General features: G+C 40.3%; 3 protein-coding genes across 4 annotated transcripts; all 3 read left to right on the top strand.

Annotated features, from left to right (window-relative positions):
- The first annotated feature begins 1915 nt into the window (after positions 1-1915).
- LOC102702053 (autophagy-related protein 18f-like) lies at positions 1916-7658 on the top strand. Its single transcript, XM_040522752.1, has 8 exons — positions 1916-2616; positions 3654-4115; positions 4195-4611; positions 5150-5383; positions 5455-6285; positions 6390-6556; positions 6741-7074; positions 7347-7658. Exons 1-7 carry the CDS (start codon positions 2428-2430, stop codon positions 7054-7056), a joined length of 2616 nt encoding a protein of 871 aa, XP_040378686.1. The 5' UTR covers positions 1916-2427; the 3' UTR covers positions 7057-7074; positions 7347-7658.
- A 1299-nt stretch (positions 7659-8957) lies between these two features.
- LOC102712136 (sulfite exporter TauE/SafE family protein 5-like) lies at positions 8958-13389 on the top strand. 2 transcript variants are annotated; one of them, XM_040521417.1, is made up of 5 exons: positions 8958-9875; positions 11132-11272; positions 11376-11525; positions 11657-12004; positions 12637-13389. In XM_040521417.1, exons 1-4 carry the CDS (start codon positions 9036-9038, stop codon positions 11963-11965), a joined length of 1440 nt encoding a protein of 479 aa, XP_040377351.1. In that variant the 5' UTR covers positions 8958-9035; the 3' UTR covers positions 11966-12004; positions 12637-13389. The 2 variants fall into 2 exon arrangements, with proteins under 2 accessions (XP_040377351.1, XP_040377331.1); XM_040521397.1 differs by lacking the exon at positions 12637-13389 and having other exon boundaries at positions 11657-12156.
- Positions 13390-13594: 205 nt separating this feature from the next.
- Positions 13595-17766, top strand: LOC102702512 (sulfite exporter TauE/SafE family protein 2-like). The gene is made up of 4 exons (XM_015842846.2): positions 13595-14620; positions 16785-16925; positions 17016-17165; positions 17273-17766. The coding sequence occupies exons 1-4, from the start codon at positions 14012-14014 to the stop codon at positions 17579-17581; spliced, it is 1209 nt and encodes a 402-aa protein (XP_015698332.1). The 5' UTR covers positions 13595-14011; the 3' UTR covers positions 17582-17766.
- Positions 17767-17848: the final 82 nt, after the last annotated feature.

Genomic DNA, 17848 nt, shown 5'->3' with positions numbered 1-17848 from the left:
ACCTTATCAGAATTTACAATTTCATTATTCGGTAGATACTTGCCATATGTACTATTTGATGTTTTGCATAGCGTACTGGGATTCCTTTGGAATACATGTGAATTCTAGAAGTTTCTTAAAAGACCAAGGGGTTTCTACACATGCTAAATACTAATAGGAACCAAAGCAGATAGAACAACACACGAGAAAAAAATCTTTAAACAACACCATCTTTTCGCTTCTGATTATACTTATAAGCCAATTTTTGAATTTTTAACTTTAAATTTGGAGTTGATTTTGGGAGTTCTTTCACTGAAGTTTATTCCCTAGCCTTAGCTTTTACATCTAAAAATACACATATAAAAGTTTTATCATAAATTATTTTTCATTTGTAAATATGTCAATTGGCTTTTTTTTTCATGAATAAACTAAGCAACCACCCCCTAAATCTCTGACGTGCTCTTGAATTTAGCCCACTCACTTTGTATCCCTGAAATTTTGATTTTAATCATTTCCATACCAGTTATGTCAATTGGCTATTTAGGTCTAGTTTAAAACACATGATTGAGAAAACTTCGCGATGGAAAAAAAACCATGATTTTTACGGGAATACAAGTTCAAGACAGAGGACTAGAAAACATAAAAACGATACAAGAATGATAGTTTTAATAGACCACATGAAAAACATGGGAATTTGATGAGTCATATAGGCTCAAACAAAATTTTCAAGAGGTTGGAGCCAATCCTTGGTAATTTCATAGGATTTGGAAATGTCATCAAACTCTCTGTTGCAAAGGACCAAAACAAAAAAAAATCATATACGATTTGAATCATACAAAATTCTGTCTTAAAGTTTTTTATTCAATGGGGACCTTCATATATGTGAAAAAAAATCATATTTACCCTTGGCCATGGGACATAGATATTCACTAGGTTTTTCCGTTCCTAGTGCTACATATACTTTTTTTAATAAAAAACAAATATTTAACCTTTTCTATTGGTATATAAAACTAAACTTACTACAAATACAAATAATAACCCACACAACAAACTCATGAATATATATAATAAATTCGTGTAATTCTAATAGTATACTCCATGAATTTTTACTCTATCCGTTCTAAAATAAGATCATTTTCTACTCTCTCTTTTGTTCTAAAACAAAGTAATATTTGAGTGATTATTGCACTGAAGTTTTGAAATTAGAAACAACTGCATTGAAACTAAATAAAGCGTGAAACAATTGCACCAGGTTTCGATAAAGTGTTGCTTGGTATGTGTTGGTCTGTTGGATGGATAAAAAATAAAACTTTTTTGGGATGAGAGATTATATTTCTTTAATGGTCAAGGAAAAAAGTTATATTTCCATAACAAATAAACGGCGACAGAAATGGTGTGTAAAGCATCAAAACCAAAGTTCAAGGTTATGCATGGTACCAAGCAAAACCGAAACACATCTTAGTGTCCGATTATTGAATTTTTCGCCAAGCAAAGAAAATTGAGAAACAATTATCTGGGCCTCCTTTTGAATGCCGTAACTTAACAATCGCTTTACACAAATTTTGCGGGAACAATTCCATCTCGACAGTAATACCAACAGCGAAAGCCCAAGCTCCATGAAACCCTTTGCACGGAAAAAACTTATCTCCCTACCGATTCAGGAAAAGGAAAAAATCTCACAGCTCTAAACGGTGCCTTGTTTCTGACCCGATTTGGCGATGCAACCACAGCCAGATACGCGAACGAGCACGAGCCACAAGGAGAGTCCGTCCGAGGGGAGGGGAGGGGAGGGGGAGCAAGCATAGACGCCCAGGCAACGTCGCACCGGTACAATCTACAAACCCAAGGCGAAGAGATTATCTCCTCAGGCAAGCGACCGACCCCACCACGCTTCGTTCTCCTCTCCTTGCTCCCCGGCTCGCCGAATCAACTCAACAAACATTTGATCCTATTTTATTTTTCACCTAATCCCATCTCCCCCCTCCTTACCCGGCCAGAGAGAAAAAAAAGGCCTCGGCGCGTCGCAACTGCAAACCCTCGCTTTCTCCGATCGAATTGCTCGCCCGAGCACCACCGGTTCGCCGCCCTCCCCACCACCAGTCGCGGCCCCGCGCTCCCGGGTGGCCTAGGCCTCTCTCTCCCCCGACCGCCCAGTGGCGTTTCCCCCCGCGAGCTCCCCGTCGTTGCCGTGGCCATGTCGCTCACCTGAGGATACGGTCGGTGGGCTGTTTCTTGCAAGAGTCTCTCCCCCGAGCCCCCAAGAGAAACAGCCCGGGGGACGCGTGGGAGTTGTCGATTCGATCGCCGGAGTGTCGCCGGGGTGAACCCTGTTTTGGTGGTGGTTCCGTGTCGGTTTTCGCTTTAGCTTGGAGGCTAAGGCTCGGTCTGCATCTGAGGAGGGAAGGGGAGGCGGTGGTAGCGTGCACGGGTCCTCGGGGGATCGGCTTGATGCGGAACGGCGCGCAGGCTCCTCGCGGCAGCGGCGGCGGTGGGGGTTTCTTCTCGGCGCGGTCGCTGTCCAACTACATGAGGATCATGTCGTCGGGGGCGTCCACGGCCGCGTCCAGCCTGCGGTCAGCGGGCGCGTCGCTGGTGAACTCGATCGCCAGCCACGATGAGGATGGGATCCGTAACCAGGTTATTTCGCTTGCGTTTAAACATTTCGCTGTGTTTGTTTGTTTGTTTTTTCGGCTGTGTTTAGCTTTGCAACTGTTAGCTTCGCAATAATTGTACAACTGAGAAGCCTGTAGATACCTCACGTGTGCATTAGTGGTAACTGGTGCAAAACGAGCAAAGATTAATTAAGGCTGGAGAGTGCAACCAGTTCTGCTCCTGCCACCGAGGTGCTCACCATATGTGGCAATATTAGTATTTATTGTTAGTGTTGATGCATTTATGTTGAGAACCATATAACCATCTGCCTATGGTTGAACTAGATAGTGATTTTGGTATGTCATTGCATATTTACTAGCAATTATCCAACAGAAAGGAAAAGTGGTGAGATGATTAGTATGTTAACAATACAAGCTGCAGAAATTAATCCATAGAGTAATCATGAATATAAAAGCTACTGTTGAGCTTTGGCTAAATTTTTCTGGACCAAATAGTTCATATTTGAACAAATCACATCATGACACTGCATATTATACCCCATTCTTAGTTCATTTAAATGCACAAATGTTGTGGATGGAGCAGGGTTTGACAAATCATCTGCAGGTACATAAATTGATTAGATCGAAGTAACAGGTCCCTTTTTAGTAGAAGTAATACTTCTTGCAAAGAACCCATTTATTCAAAACTAGCTAATACATGCAATAGGGTTAACTTTTCCTTTTGTCTGTACACTATTCTTTCTAATCCTCAGGAAATATCTATATTCCTTTAAAAGAAGACAATGGTGGTGGTCTCTGCCACCCCACCTCCTATGCTAATTTTTTTACCAACTACTCCATGTCCTTTAATGTTAAAAAATGACCCTTCTACATATTTGTAGGGCTGAATATCATGCAAAATCATCTGTTAGGGATTAAAGTTTGAAAAATCTCACATTTAATTTGTTCCAAACAATGCTAGCATGTGCATGTTCATTTTTACCCGTAGCAGAGCATCGGTATTTAGCTAGTTTCCTTATAAAGTGTACTTACACTTGTCTTATATCTAAAATATGGTTGCAGGTACAATGGGCTGGATTTGATAAACTTGAGTGTGGGGGTGACATGCTGCGACAGGTTTTACTTCTGGCTTACAGATCGGGTTTCCAAGTATGGGATGTTGAACATGCTGATGATGTAAGACAGCTAGAATCCAGACATGATGGCACTGTTTCTTTCATGCAACTGCTAAAGAAACCAATTGCCTCTATGAATGGTGAAGACAAATTTGCAGATGAACGGCCATTGTTAGCTCTTGCTTGCGATGGAACTAGCACAGGAAGTCTAATCAGCCATGATAGCAATGGCCCTATTCTCAATGGAGCCAATGGTACTTACCATAATATTGGCAATGAGAATCTTCCTACTGTACTTCGGTTTTATTCATTGAGGGCCCATGATTACATTCATACAATTAAGTTCAGATCAACTGTTTATTCCATAAGGTGCAGTCCTAGAGTTGTAGCTGTTTCTCAGGCTAATCAGGTATTCCATATTCCATGCTTTTCACTTGGTGTTTGGATCATAAATAATCCTTTATGCAAAACAAAAATTCTTCTTGCAGATACATTGTTTTGATGCTGCTACATTGGAGAGAGTATACGTAACTCTTACCAGTCCTATAGTTTCACCAATTTCGAGTTATGGACCTCTTGCACTGGGTCCTAGATGGATTGCATATTCTGGGAATCCAGTCCCAGTTCCGGATACAGGCCGCGTTACCCCACAGCTTCTTAATTTGTCTCCCCTAGCTCCACCTCCTGGTTCAAATGGCAGTGTTGTGGCATACTATGCAAAAGAATCAAGCAAGCAACTGGCTTCTGGCATTATAACACTTGGTGATGTTGGATATAAGAAGTTGTCCAAGTGTTATTCAGACTTAATTCCAAGTAGTAATAATGCTATAAACCAAAGGAATTCTGGCTTCAAAGCAAATGGGGCAACAACAAACGGGCATACAGATAGTGAATATTCTGGAATGGTACAGATTTCATCACCGTACATGTTGGTTGCCACCTTTGGATACTTTATTGTGCTGTTTTTATATGCTAACCATATTAACAACCAACCAATTGAAGGGCATTAGGGCCAGGGGCCTATAAATCCATCTGAACAGTTTGTAATATCTGATGGTGCAGTTGGTGTTGCTTCTGTCTGATCTACACCATTCAGCCCTAGCTCACTGTTTCACTGCATGTAAAAATGAGATTATTTGTCATCTTCTTTTGCAAACAAGGAACTTTTAGTTAATGAGTGGAAAGTTGAATCATGGATAACGAAACTTATCCTGATTAAGTTGGGTTGGTGATGATAGCGCTTAGTTGTGACCTAGGAGGTTTTTTTGAAACAAAATTGCTATAGTTTTGTGCGTATGACACTGCTTATAAGCCCTGTCTCACTGAGAATGTGAAGCATATAGGATGGGGTGAACTTTCAGTGAGGATTTTATATATACTCATTTTTGTGCTGCCAACTTCATGGAACCATGACATGTAGAGTTTTTCCATTTCCATTGACAGGTTATTGTTCGCGATATTGTCTCTAAATCAATGGTGGTTCAGTTCAGGGCACATACTAGCCCCATTTCAGCACTCTGTTTTGATCCCAGTGGAACTTTGCTGGTGACAGCTTCAATTCATGGTCGAAATATCAATGTTTTTCGCATTCTGCCTTCACATGGGAGTTCATCGGAAGCTACCCCAAATGGAACCTGTGTTCATTTGTACAAATTGCAAAGAGGCATCACCAATGCGGTAAGGCAACATACATATTTCTGGACTATGTCTATTTTTATTTTTTGTAACAATATCTCTTTTTGCCATAGATCATAAAAGATATCAGTTTTAGTGACGACAGTGAATGGATAATGATTAGCTCTTCAAGGGGAACTAGTCATTTCTTTGCAATATCCCCGTATTGTGGATCAACAAGCTTTCACTACAATGAAAATAATCTGGCAGAAAATAGTTATGTGATGGATTCATCAGTTAAGCATACAGCTCATTGGTCTCAAAACTCAACCCCCGCCCTGAGTCTCAATCAGAAGATGCTCTCTGTTTCGGGCCCCCCTGTAACATTGTCTGTTGTTAGTAGAATAAGAAATGGAGGCAACTTGCTGAAGGGTGCTGTTCATGGTGTTGCAGCATTTGCTACAGGTATTTCCAGTCCAATATCTGGTGCGATTGCTTCAACATTTCACAATTGCAAGGGTGCTGTTAAAAATCCAGATGGAAGTTCGCCTTGCATGAAGTATTATTTATTAGTATTTTCTCCATCTGGAAGCATCATACAGTATGTTCTCCATCGCTCTGTGGAACAGGACCCTGCTATTGATTTTCCCTTGAGTGCCATTTCTTATGGATCACAGAGAGAAACTGACACTAGGTTTATTATTGAGGCTCTTCAAAAGTGGGATGTTTGTCATAAAAGAAACAGAAGAGACAGTGCTGAGAGTTTTGTATATAGTGATTTTGACAATGGAGAAAACGGTAAACTTTTTCAGAAAGTGGCAAAGAAAGGAACTAGTGTTTATCCATCCAATGGCACTGGTGTTGAAAAGCTGAAGCTTAATGGTGATGATAATCATAATTTTTATATTTCTGAGAGCGAATTGCAGACTCATGTTGTTCCAACTCCACTCTGGTCAAGATCTGGGGTATTTTGCTCCATCACTTCTACAGTACAGTTCTCTTATTCTGTTTGACTTATATATGTTTGCACAATTGCACGCATAACACCTGTGTGTTATTTGATGCCCAGATGCATTTTCAAGTAATGGGGGATGGCACTCTAGAAGCAGACAGTACTGGTACAATTTCAGGTGAAATTGAAATAGAAAAGGTCCAGACTCGCAATATTGAATCTAGGTCAAAGAATCTTATACCAGTCTTTGAATCTCTTCATGCATCCAGATTTCAACAGACAAGGTAGGCTAAGAACTTTTTGTTAGCAATCGATACATTAGGTATCGCCTTAATAATGTGAAGCTTTTTTTCCTGGTGATAAAGTCCGAATGATGTTTATTGGATTTCAATGTATGAGAATGGTCTGTTGATATTTTTGGTTTTGTTAGATCCCTCTCATGCTAGGCTATGTATTCTTTTCCTCCAGGGTGAGCACACCTGATAGTAACAGATATGGATTGCTTCAGCGTCAGAAGTCCGGATTTTCAGAGGACGGTAGACTCTCCTGCAGAAGCAGTTGTAGTTCTTTGGACTGCATGTCTGAAGGCCCAATTAGCACTGATGATAATGGTTTTGGTCAATGTTTAGTAGAAGATAGTGGTGGTGCTGTAAATAAGGACCCAAATGTTAACGCCCGTTCCGAGCTTGTAAATAATACTCAGAGCCTTAACACAGAGGCCCAGCTCGGATTTGTAAATAACAAAGAGGATTGTGAAGATAGAGAGCAACTCCTTGATTTGTGATAGCAACTGTGATCAAAGGTAATTACCGCATCACCTATGCTAGTGCATCAGCATACATGTATTATGTTGTTGAATGCATCTGAACTACCTACGTTGACTAGTAAACCACCCCCTACCTGCAAATGGATGATGATGCAGATCTTCTCAATTCATGTCACTATGTTTCTTAGCCTTTTCATATGTAGGGCTGACATGCTAAATACAGGAGTTTATTGCTACAATTTGGGAGATTGAAATACCTTCAACTAATACATTTGTTGTCATGGCCCGGCTTTTGGCATTCCTTGCAGACGATCACTGGTGATGGAGGAGCTTCTTGAATCGCAAGAGTCTTCATTGTGCGTGTGTAGCTGTTTATTCTTTCATTCTCCTCCCAAAGTTCTTGACCTCTCTTCTATCTATAGTTCTATTTATAAGCATTCATGGTAATTTACTGATAAAAATATGAAGGGGAGGTCGAATTAAGGCCCAATGGGTATGGAAATGGTGGTGCTGTGAAGTTGGGGTTCCTTACAAGAAAACATGTACATAACAAGATTGTTCATTGCATTTTCAATAATAGCTCTTAATTTGTGAATATTTGAATGCATATATGTCCATACCGGTGCCAGCTACTACTAGTACTAGAGATCTTCGATTAGTTCAGATGTAATGTTGGCTTTGTACATTGCAATTGGACAAATTGCTTGTGTTTACCTATCTTTTTTCTTGTCAATACCGGCAAAGTCAAACAATAAAAGGTCAGTATCCGAAAACCTTCATTTCGGATGGCTTTCAGGCCGAAGTTTATATCATGAAGAAATGGTTTACTTGGCATTGGTGAGAACTGACTGGTACAACTGTTGATCTGTTGGAACCTGAAATAGTCCCTATACTTATGCTTATGAGCCATTTTAAATATGGATTTGATCGTGTGGTTTTCTCGCCGTAAAACTTCATCTTTTTGTTTTTCTTATGCTTATAAGTTAAATTTTTAATTTTAAATTTAGAGTAGATTTTATAGTACTTTTTATCATAATTTATTATCTAGCATTGGCTCTTGGATTGTTAAAAACATACATATAAAAGTTAATCTATAAATTATTTTTTATTTATAAGGTTTATATATAAAAAGCTAAACAATTACCCCGTAGTTTACTTTCTGATTTTTTATTCTAGATGGATAGCTAAGAGCACCTATTGTTCATGAATTATTTTTATTTATAATTACCACGTTTAGCTTTTTCCTAAAGGCATCAAACAATCCCCCAACTGTTGCACGATTCTACTATACCTGCAGAAAGGTTCCATCTGGCCTCCAGATGACCCGATCGGACGAGACAAAATTTATAGTCCCAGAGAACAACATTTTGTTCACTAGTTTAAATAGCACAATACTAATTGGGATCGCTGTTATGGCCCTTTCTTTTAGCCTTCTCGCTTAACTAATCCTCGATTTCCCTTTAACAAGGTTTCTAAACTATTAAATGATATATTTCATAAAAAAATTCTGTATAAAAGTTTTTTTTAAAATCTAATAAGTCTATTTTTTTAAAAAAATTTTAATAACTAATACTTAGTTTATCATTTTTCATGTGGCTAATTGACTTATCTAACCATCGGTTTAGAACGCGGCATGTATATTCATTTTCCCCTCGCTGGTGGACTGTTCATGTGCTTGATTTCGTTATAACTGTTATTTTTTTTAAAAAAAATCTGAACTAATGAATTGGTAAAACAAATTTTATCAAAGAAAATCATATACAGCAAATAAGTGGTTAATAAAATGACGCAGACATGCCCTTTCGACCTATTTTTCTTATACTAAAATAAAATTAAATCCAGTTTTTCTGATGGAAAAGCCTTGAGCCTTTTTCACAAGTCACGCACCCAGTGTCCCAGAGCAACGGCTTATAAAACCAGCCAGAAAAAGACATCTCTTCTCGTCCTCCCAGGAGCGGCGAAAATAAACTCCCAAGAAGCGAAGGCCGAAGAAGACGATGACCACTAAGCTCTTGCCTCTCGTCGCCGCCCTCTCCATCTCCTTCCTGCACGTAGCGAGCACGTTCAACTCCACCTCGTCGCGCTCCAGCTCCAGCAACCTCGAAGGCCTCCTCACCAAGCTGCCGCAATGGCGGGAACACCTCCTGCTGGTCGAGCTCGACCCGTCCTCACGCGTCGGCGCCGCGTATGGGCGCGGCCTCGGCCTGAGCACCGTACTCGCATGGCTCCTCTCCTTCCTGGCCGCGTCCGTGTCGAGCGCCGGCGGCGTAGGTGGTGGGTCGCTGTTCCTCCCCATCCTGAACCTCGTGGCGGGGCTCGGCCTCAAGCGCGCCACCGCCTACTCGTCCTTCATGGTCACCGGCGGGGCCACATCCAACGTGCTCCACAACCTCCTCTGCACGGGCGGCCGCGGCGGCCGGCGCTCCGCGGCGGCGCTGATCGACTACGACATCGCGCTGCTCTTCCAGCCGTGCCTGCTCCTGGGGGTGAGCATCGGGGTGGTGTGCAACGTCATGTTCCCGGAGTGGCTCATCACCGCGCTCTTCGCGCTGTTCCTCGCCTTCTGCGCCGCCAAGACGTGCCGCGCCGGGCTCAAGATCTGGAGCTCGGAGAGCCGCGTCGCCACCCATCTCGCCGCCGCCGCCGCCGGCGATGCCACCGCGCACGACCGCAAGGAGGAGCCCCTGCTGCTGCCGCGCGGCGCCGACGCCATCTCCAGCGATGGCGGCGCCGGAGCCGGCGACGCGGGGTTCCCGTGGAAGGACGTGGCGGTGCTTGTCATGGTCTGGCTCTGCTTCTTCGTGCTCCACGTCTTCATTGGAGATAAGCACGGAAAGGTATGGCCCTAGCTTTAGCTTTAGCACTCGTGACGTGTTCTGCCGTGCCGTAAGCTTTCTCGAGCCACCGTTTCACAGTTACAGCACCATGAACTGCTGTACTACATGGTTGCTGATGCACGAAAGTGACACATTGGTCAGTGGCTCAGTGCAAATTTTATCTGCCACACGCTTGTGACGCACACTTGTCGGGTGTACACGCAGAGAAACGGATCCATGGGTAGGAAGTATATCTATTCGTGATCCAATGCAAGATACCATAACCAATGTGCCCTTCGTAATCATGGGTGCTTTGTTCCTTGTCAGTTTTTGCTTGCACTATGCAATTATGGTCACCATTTGTTCGCTTTATCAGTAGAAAGTTGGGGCTGGGTTGCTAGCTTCCATTGCTTTAGTGAAATGTCGAGGTCCATTTTATTCGATTTGAATGTCTCACTCACTGCGACTCACCAGGCGACCTTTCCTTTTTCATCACTTAAACGATAATGTCAAAAAACATGAGCTCTGGATAGGTATTATCTCCCTTCCACATGAATTTGAGCCCATATAAAACACATATATTGATCTATAGATAAATCTAGTTAAAACCTTTATAATATAAACGGAGGAAGTATTAAGTTGCTCTTGTATATGGTAGTGCAGCTCGTATAAAGTATGCCCTGTTGACCCTGTTGTGAAAAAGAAAAACCAGCAAGTCTCCAGCTGTATTGGTTCATTCCAGAAGCCTGGAACAACCTGTTGAACTCGTGTGTCTTTTCAGTAGCATGATAAATTGTCTTTTCAGTAGTATGATGAATTGTTCTTAAAAAAATTATGAAAGGACAGCACCAATTCATTTCTCGGGCTGGCCAATTTTCCCCCGCAAAAACAAATAATAAACCGATGAATTAGGATATTTCTGACAACATAGTCATTTCGTTTATGCTTATACCTCTAAGTTAAAATTTAAATTTTTAGCTTTAAAATTAGAGTTAAATTTTTGGATTCTTTTATCGTAGTTTATTTTTTAGCATTGACTTTCAAATTGCTAAAAACATGTATATACAAGTTTTATTCTTAAAATATTTCCGTTTGTAAATTTGCCAACAATCACCCCCTTGTTTGTTAGTATCATAACAGTGAAAAGATTGAAAGATGAAGACGTCAGTGGCAACTGGCAACCTAACCATACCAAAGTTGCAATTTAGAAATTCTTGTCGTCAATCATAAAGGAGTAAAACATATGCATTATTCCAACACTGTTCTTATCTTCTCAGGGTATGATCAGGATAAAACCCTGTGGAGTTGCATACTGGTTGATCACCCTGTCCCAGGTTCCTTTCGCTGTGGCTTTCACAGCCTATATTATATACGCGAAGAGGAAGAAACAAGTTGTGCACGACCAAGAAGATGGCAAGGTGTACATTTATAGTTTCTCTTTATTAACTGTTCTTGTGACAACCACTTACTATATTCAATTGGGCAGCTGGCAACCTAACCATATTATTCATGGTCATGTAGACAAATCCAGAGCGCAGTAAAATGGATACCTTGCCCACGCTTCTATTCCCACTGGCTGCTTTTGTCACCGGTGCTCTGAGCGGCCTCTTTGGCATTGGGGGAGGCCTACTTCTGAACCCTGTTCTTCTTCAGATTGGAATACCACCGCAGGTACCCCACACTACAGACTCTCAAGTTACTGAAACTATGGTTAACAAGATATAATCAGTAGTTTGTTCACTTTGTTGTCTATAGTAACAAATCATGCTTCAGCTTCACGTGTTACCGTCCTTGATTTGCAGACTGCAGCAGCGACCTCTTCGTTCATGGTCCTTTTCTGTGCATCCATGTCTATGGTTCAGTTCATCCTGCTAGGCATGAAAGGCATCGCAGAAGCATCTGTTTATGCAGGGATCTGCTTTGTTGCTTCGGCTGTCGGGGCCGTGGTGATTGAGCAAGCCATCAAGAAGTCCGGACGGGTGTCGCTGATCGTGTTCTTGGTAACTGGCATCATGGCGCTCAGCACTGTGATTGTCACCTTCTTTGGAGCATTGGATGTATGGTCGCAGTACACTACTGGAGCTTACATGGGCTTCAAGATGCCTTGCTGAATGCTGACATTGTCACACAGAAAAAACATCGAGTAATAGGTGCTTGCTATAAACGAGATTCCCTTGTCCCTTATGGCTCTCTGAAGGAAAATTTTGATGTTGATGTCATAACGGTTATTTATAAACTTATAGAATTTTCACAGGAATAAATACCCCGTATATACAAAAGGATAACAAATTTATATTTTTGGATGGAGTAACCGTTTCGGAATCTTGATTCCCTTACTGAAAATAAATTGGATTTTTAACTCTCAATTAATTGTCCATTCGTCTCTTGCATATCATTTTTCTAAATAGTTATAAAATAATAAAAAAAGTAAGATAATGTGATATATCATTCCATAAATATGCAAGTTATAATATCACTTCCACAAGTTGAAGAAAAAAACAAATTTGTCAATGAACATACATATACTAGTCAAAGTTTAATTTCTTGCTATAATTTGTAAAGATTCATATTTGAATTTGTATATTTGTGGAGAAATATATCACATGTTAATCTATCATGCTATATTTTTTAGTAAAAAATGATACTACTATTTAGATGACATGTATGAATAAGGAGACATTCGGTCCAGAGTTTAAAATACTTTCCACTAAAAAAGAAGCTTGACTTACTGTTAATATCGTGATAGTGGAGTGCTAAAACCATTATTTCCATCTTGTTGTAGGTTTATCTTTTAATCTACCAGGATCCAGTTTTGGCACCTCCAACCACCAGCAAGTACAATCAACTGTCTGCTGGGTAGGCGAATTTCATGTCAACGCATTTCACATCCTCCGATTTAGAGTATCCTTACTAGTAGTGGTGGTCCCATGATTTTTAGGTTGAGTATTTGAAATGAGAACGGGTAGAAATGTTTTTTATAACAACAAAACATAATATTTTTACAATGTATAATATCGTATTGCTCTACACTAATAGTTGTTTAATATATAGCATATATAACACATAATTGAGCATATTTTCACATATTCATAAAATTGAGCATAAATTAAAATTGCTTAACATAGGGAAGCACTAAAATACACTATTTGACAATTGTTGAACATATCAAATATATAGTCTAGAAAATAGCAAAATGATAAGAAATCATATAGTTTAGAGAAGAACTTTTCCATTCTGTATATTTGAAATAAGTGATGATGTCCTCACCCTAAGTTGTAAGAAGAATTTTTTTCAATGAGATTAAGGGTATGTTTGGTTGGTGCCTTTGATGGCATGTCTCGTAAATTTGCACGCCTGACTAGCATAGAAGTAGGTATGCATTGCCTGGGCAGGTAGCCTGATGTTGGAAGACAACCCGAAATTAGTGCTATTGTATGGACAAAATTGAACAGGAGTTGAAAGACACCCTAGGAAAGTGTATTGGTTGTTTTGTTGGGCTAATTGAGGCATCTTTTCCTTTTCTTTTTCCTAACATATACACGAAATAACTAGTATATATACTATTTTTTTCCTAAAAATCTTGGTTACTGGCTGCTACTGCCTCTATTTTTTTATTTGACGCTGCAAACTTTTAAATCAGTGTTTCACTATTTATCTTATTTAAATTTTAATGCAATACGTAAAATTATAAATCATTCATAAATATTACAACAAAATAATTAATAATTATATAGATTTTTTAAATAAGACATATAATTCAAAAGACCAACGGTATCAAATAAGAAAAACGGAGATAAATGCTTTGTAGGAGTGTTTTTATGCACCAACCCACAAAAACGTCTGAATACATCGTTGACCAAACTAAATTGCTACTAACAGCACATAGTACGAGTAAACAACAGGAACATCCACGTCGAGAGTATCAAGTCTACTATAAACAGATTGAACTCGTACTATATTAATTCATTTTCAGTTGCCCATTAGCATCTTATAAAACACAGAAATCAATTCAACACGACATCTCCAACTCGATCCCTGAATTCCTCTCAACTCACAAGAGCAGCTAGGAGCATATAGAGCTTCATTTCTGAAACAACGCAGGCCCCAGCTCCAGCTCCACTCCGCCTCTCTCTCAGTGGAGATTGCAGTAGCTAGGGATGGAGCTCTCCCTAGGGAGCAACCTTGGTACTGTTCTTGCATGCATCCTCTCCTTCTTGGCCGCGGCCTTCTCCAGCGCCGGGGGCGTCGGAGGTGGCTCATTGTACGTCCCCATCCTCAACATCGTCACCGGGCTCAGCCTCAAGACGGCGACCTCGTTCTCCACGTTCATGGTGACCGGCGGCACGCTGTCCAACGTGCTCTACACCCTGATTATTCTCCGCGGCCACGAGAAGGGCGGCCAGCCGCTGATCGACTGCGACATCGCCGTGGTCTCGCAGCCGTGCCTCCTCCTCGGCGTCAGCGTCGGGGTGATCTGCAACGTCATGTTCCCCGAGTGGCTCATCACCGCGCTCTTCGCCGTGTTCCTGGCGTCCGCGACGTTCAAGACGTACGGCACCGGGATGAAGCGGTGGCGCGCCGAGACGGCTGCGGCGAGGAGGATACTGGAAGGAGGGAGCGCTGTTGACCATGGCACGGGGGAAGCGCTTCTTGGCCAAAAGGAAGGAGATGGTCGTCGGCGTCAATGGGTTGACTTCGTGGTGCTCGTCGCCATCTGGCTCTGCTTCTTTGTCATACATCTGTTCATAGGAGGCGATGGCGCCAAGGTATGAATTGAAATTTGTTAGCGATTTATTTTGCCCATCTATTATATATATAAAGTAATAGGAAAAGAAGCCAGCACCTTTACTCTCACGTGCTAGAAAATCCCACATTAATCGAAGGAAAATAAGAGAAAAAAAAGAAAAGGTAAGGATTTTTTTATCGGACAACTTAAAAAAACAAGGTGATTTTTTGGATAAAAAACTATTTTTCTGAATCGGACAACTCCTTAAAAAAGGAATGTGAGATTTTGTTGATCGGATAACTCTAAAAAAAAGAGCGTGATTCTTTGGATAAAAACGATTTTTTTGGATCGGACAATTCCTAAAAAAGAACGTGTTTTTTTGGATTTTTTTAAAGTGGAATCGGACTAGGAAGTTTTTTTAAAAAAAGGAAAACTACCTACACAGTTTGTTACAACCGTGGAAAAATAAGAGGAAAAAAGAAAAAAAATACTGCATACGCACGTGGAATCAGACTAGAAATTGTTTTTTAAAAAAACTATGTGAAATAAAAGAAAAAAAATCATGTTTGTGTGGAATCGGACAAGGATATATTATACATATATGCTAGAAATTCTAAGATTAATCGAAGAAAAATAAGAGAAAAGATTAATCGAAGAAAATTAAGAAAAAAGATCAATCAGTCGAACATTTGCTATAACAGAAAAGATCACGTTGACAGATCAGATTTTCAATCGGACGAAAGATCGATCGGAGATGAATAACAGAAAAGATCAGGTCGTCGGATCATATTTTTATTTTCATCAAAAGATCAATCAGGCGAATATTAGCTATAACAAAAAAGATCAGGTCGATAGATCAGAGTTTTAATTGGACGAAAGATCAATCGGAGACGAATTACAGTGATCATATTTTTATTTTCGCCGTATGTAACGACAGATCAGATCAATAGCAATTAAAAAAACAGAGAGAAAAGATCAATTGGACATATCAATGTTTCTATAAGAGAAACTAGGACTTAAAAAGCGCACAAAAAAATTAAAAAAGAATCGAAAGCATCAAATGTAAAAGTTTGATCTAAGTTATGTCCAAGTTTAAAACTATATTACCACTTTTAGTATTTATATTTTACAAAAGAGCGTGATTCTTTGGATAAAAAATGATTTTTTGGATCAGACAATTCCTAAAAAAGAACGTGTTTTTTTGGATTTTTTTAAAGTGGAATCGGACTAGGAAGTTTTTTTTTAAAAAGGAAAACTACCTACACAGTTTGTTACAACCGTGGAAAAAATAAGAGGAAAAAAGAAAAAAAAATACTGCATACGCACGTGGAATCAGACTAGAAATTGTTTTTTAAAAAAACTATGTGAAATAAAAGAAAAAATCATGTTTGTGTGGGATCGGACAAGGATATATTATACATATATGCTAGAAATTCTAAGATTAATCGAAGAAAAATAAGAGAAAAGATTAATCGAAGAAAATTAAGAAAAAAGATCAATCAGTCGAACATTTGCTATATCAGAAAAGAGCATGTTGACAGATCAGATTTTCAATCGGACGAAAGATCAATCGGAGATGAATAACAGAAAAGATCACGTCGGATCATATTTTTATTTTCGTCAAAAGATCAATCAGGCGAATATTAGGTATAATAGAAAAGATCAGGTCGACAGATCAGATTTTCAATCGGACGAAAGATCAATCGGAGACGAATTACAGAAAAGATCAGGTCGCCAGATCATATTTTTATTTTTGCCGTATGTAACGACAGATCAGATCAATAGCAATTAAAAAAACAGAGAGAAAAGATCAATTGGACATATCAATGTTTCTATAAGAGAAACTAGGACTTAAAAAGCGCACAAAAAAATTGAAAAAGAATCGAAAGCATCAAATGTAAAAGTTTGATCTAAGTTATGTCCAAGTTTAAAACTATATTACCACTTTTAGTATTTATATTTTACAAAATATAATATAAAACATATTTGATATTATATAAGAAATTTTATAACAAAATTAGCCGCGCAGTCTGCGCGGGCCATGATGCTAGTTCGGATAATTCAGGCCTTCATTTGCACAATTTCAGTTGTTCATTAAAATGAACTATAGTGTTTGATAAGCTCAAACCCTTTGTCAAGTTGCAATTTTTACGTGCGAACTGCTCTCAGAATTTGTAAGGACTAAGGACACTATTTTTTTTCAGGGGGTGTTTAACATTAAGCCATGTGGAGTTACATACTGGCTCATCACCGTAGCACAAATTCCTATCGCCGTGGCTTTCACAGCATGTATTGTGCACCAGAAGCGAAAATCACACACTCAGAACAGCCAGGAGTCTGACCAGGTATACTAGAACAACACAAACAGATTCGTTTATTACATACACTTGTGAGTTGTGTGGGTAGCCAGAAACAAATCTCCCTTGGAAATGTAGGCAATTTCAGTGAAGAGCAAACTGGAAGCTTTGCCGGTATACGTCTTCCCGATTGCTGCTCTCCTTACCGGCGTTATGAGTGGGCTGTTTGGCATCGGAGGCGGCCTGCTTCTCAACCCCGTCCTGCTCCAAATCGGAGTGCCTCCAAAAGTAATTCATGTCTGGTTCAGAAGTATCAGTAAACGCCATAGGCCCATAGCTAGTGGTATCTACTTGCTGACGCTTGGTTCTGACTTTTAATTTTTTTCTTCATTCAGACAGCAGCGTCGACGACGATGTTTATGGTTCTTTTCTGCGCCTCGATGTCGATGGTCCAGTTCATAATCCTGGGAGTTGATGGGATGGTAACCGCCATAGCCTATGCCATCACCTGCTTCGTGGCTTCGATCGTCGGGCTGGTGGTGATCGAAGGCGCCATCCGGAGGTCGGGGAGGCTCTCGCTCATCGTGTTCATGGTCGCCGCCATCTTGGCGCTCAGCGTCGTCGTGATAGCTTTCTCCGGAGCGGCTCGAGTCTGGGCTGAGTACACGAGTGGGCAGTACATGGGCTTCAAGCTGCCCTGCTGACAAACGATTGATGAATTTTTGGCGGATCGTGAGCTCTCCCATTGTCGCATGTATTACTGCAGCGGTTAATGTGACGTTGATCCATGGAATGGCTAGCACCTAGCACGCACACTTCGTCTACTTTGGTTTGATGGGGTGTTTCGTCTGTGTTCTTACGATTTGTTATTAAGCATAGCACTGCACGCTTCCGTCATCTTGGTTTGATGGTACTATCTATTATATTATAATATCTATTATATTATAAAATTATATTATAAAGAGCGTTTG

This window comes from Oryza brachyantha, chromosome 1 (assembly GCF_000231095.2).
Source record: "Oryza brachyantha chromosome 1, ObraRS2, whole genome shotgun sequence".
Lineage (NCBI taxonomy): Eukaryota > Viridiplantae > Streptophyta > Magnoliopsida > Poales > Poaceae > Oryza > Oryza brachyantha.
Note: the sequence above shows the minus strand (reverse complement) of the source record. Positions and strands in the feature narration are given on the sequence as shown.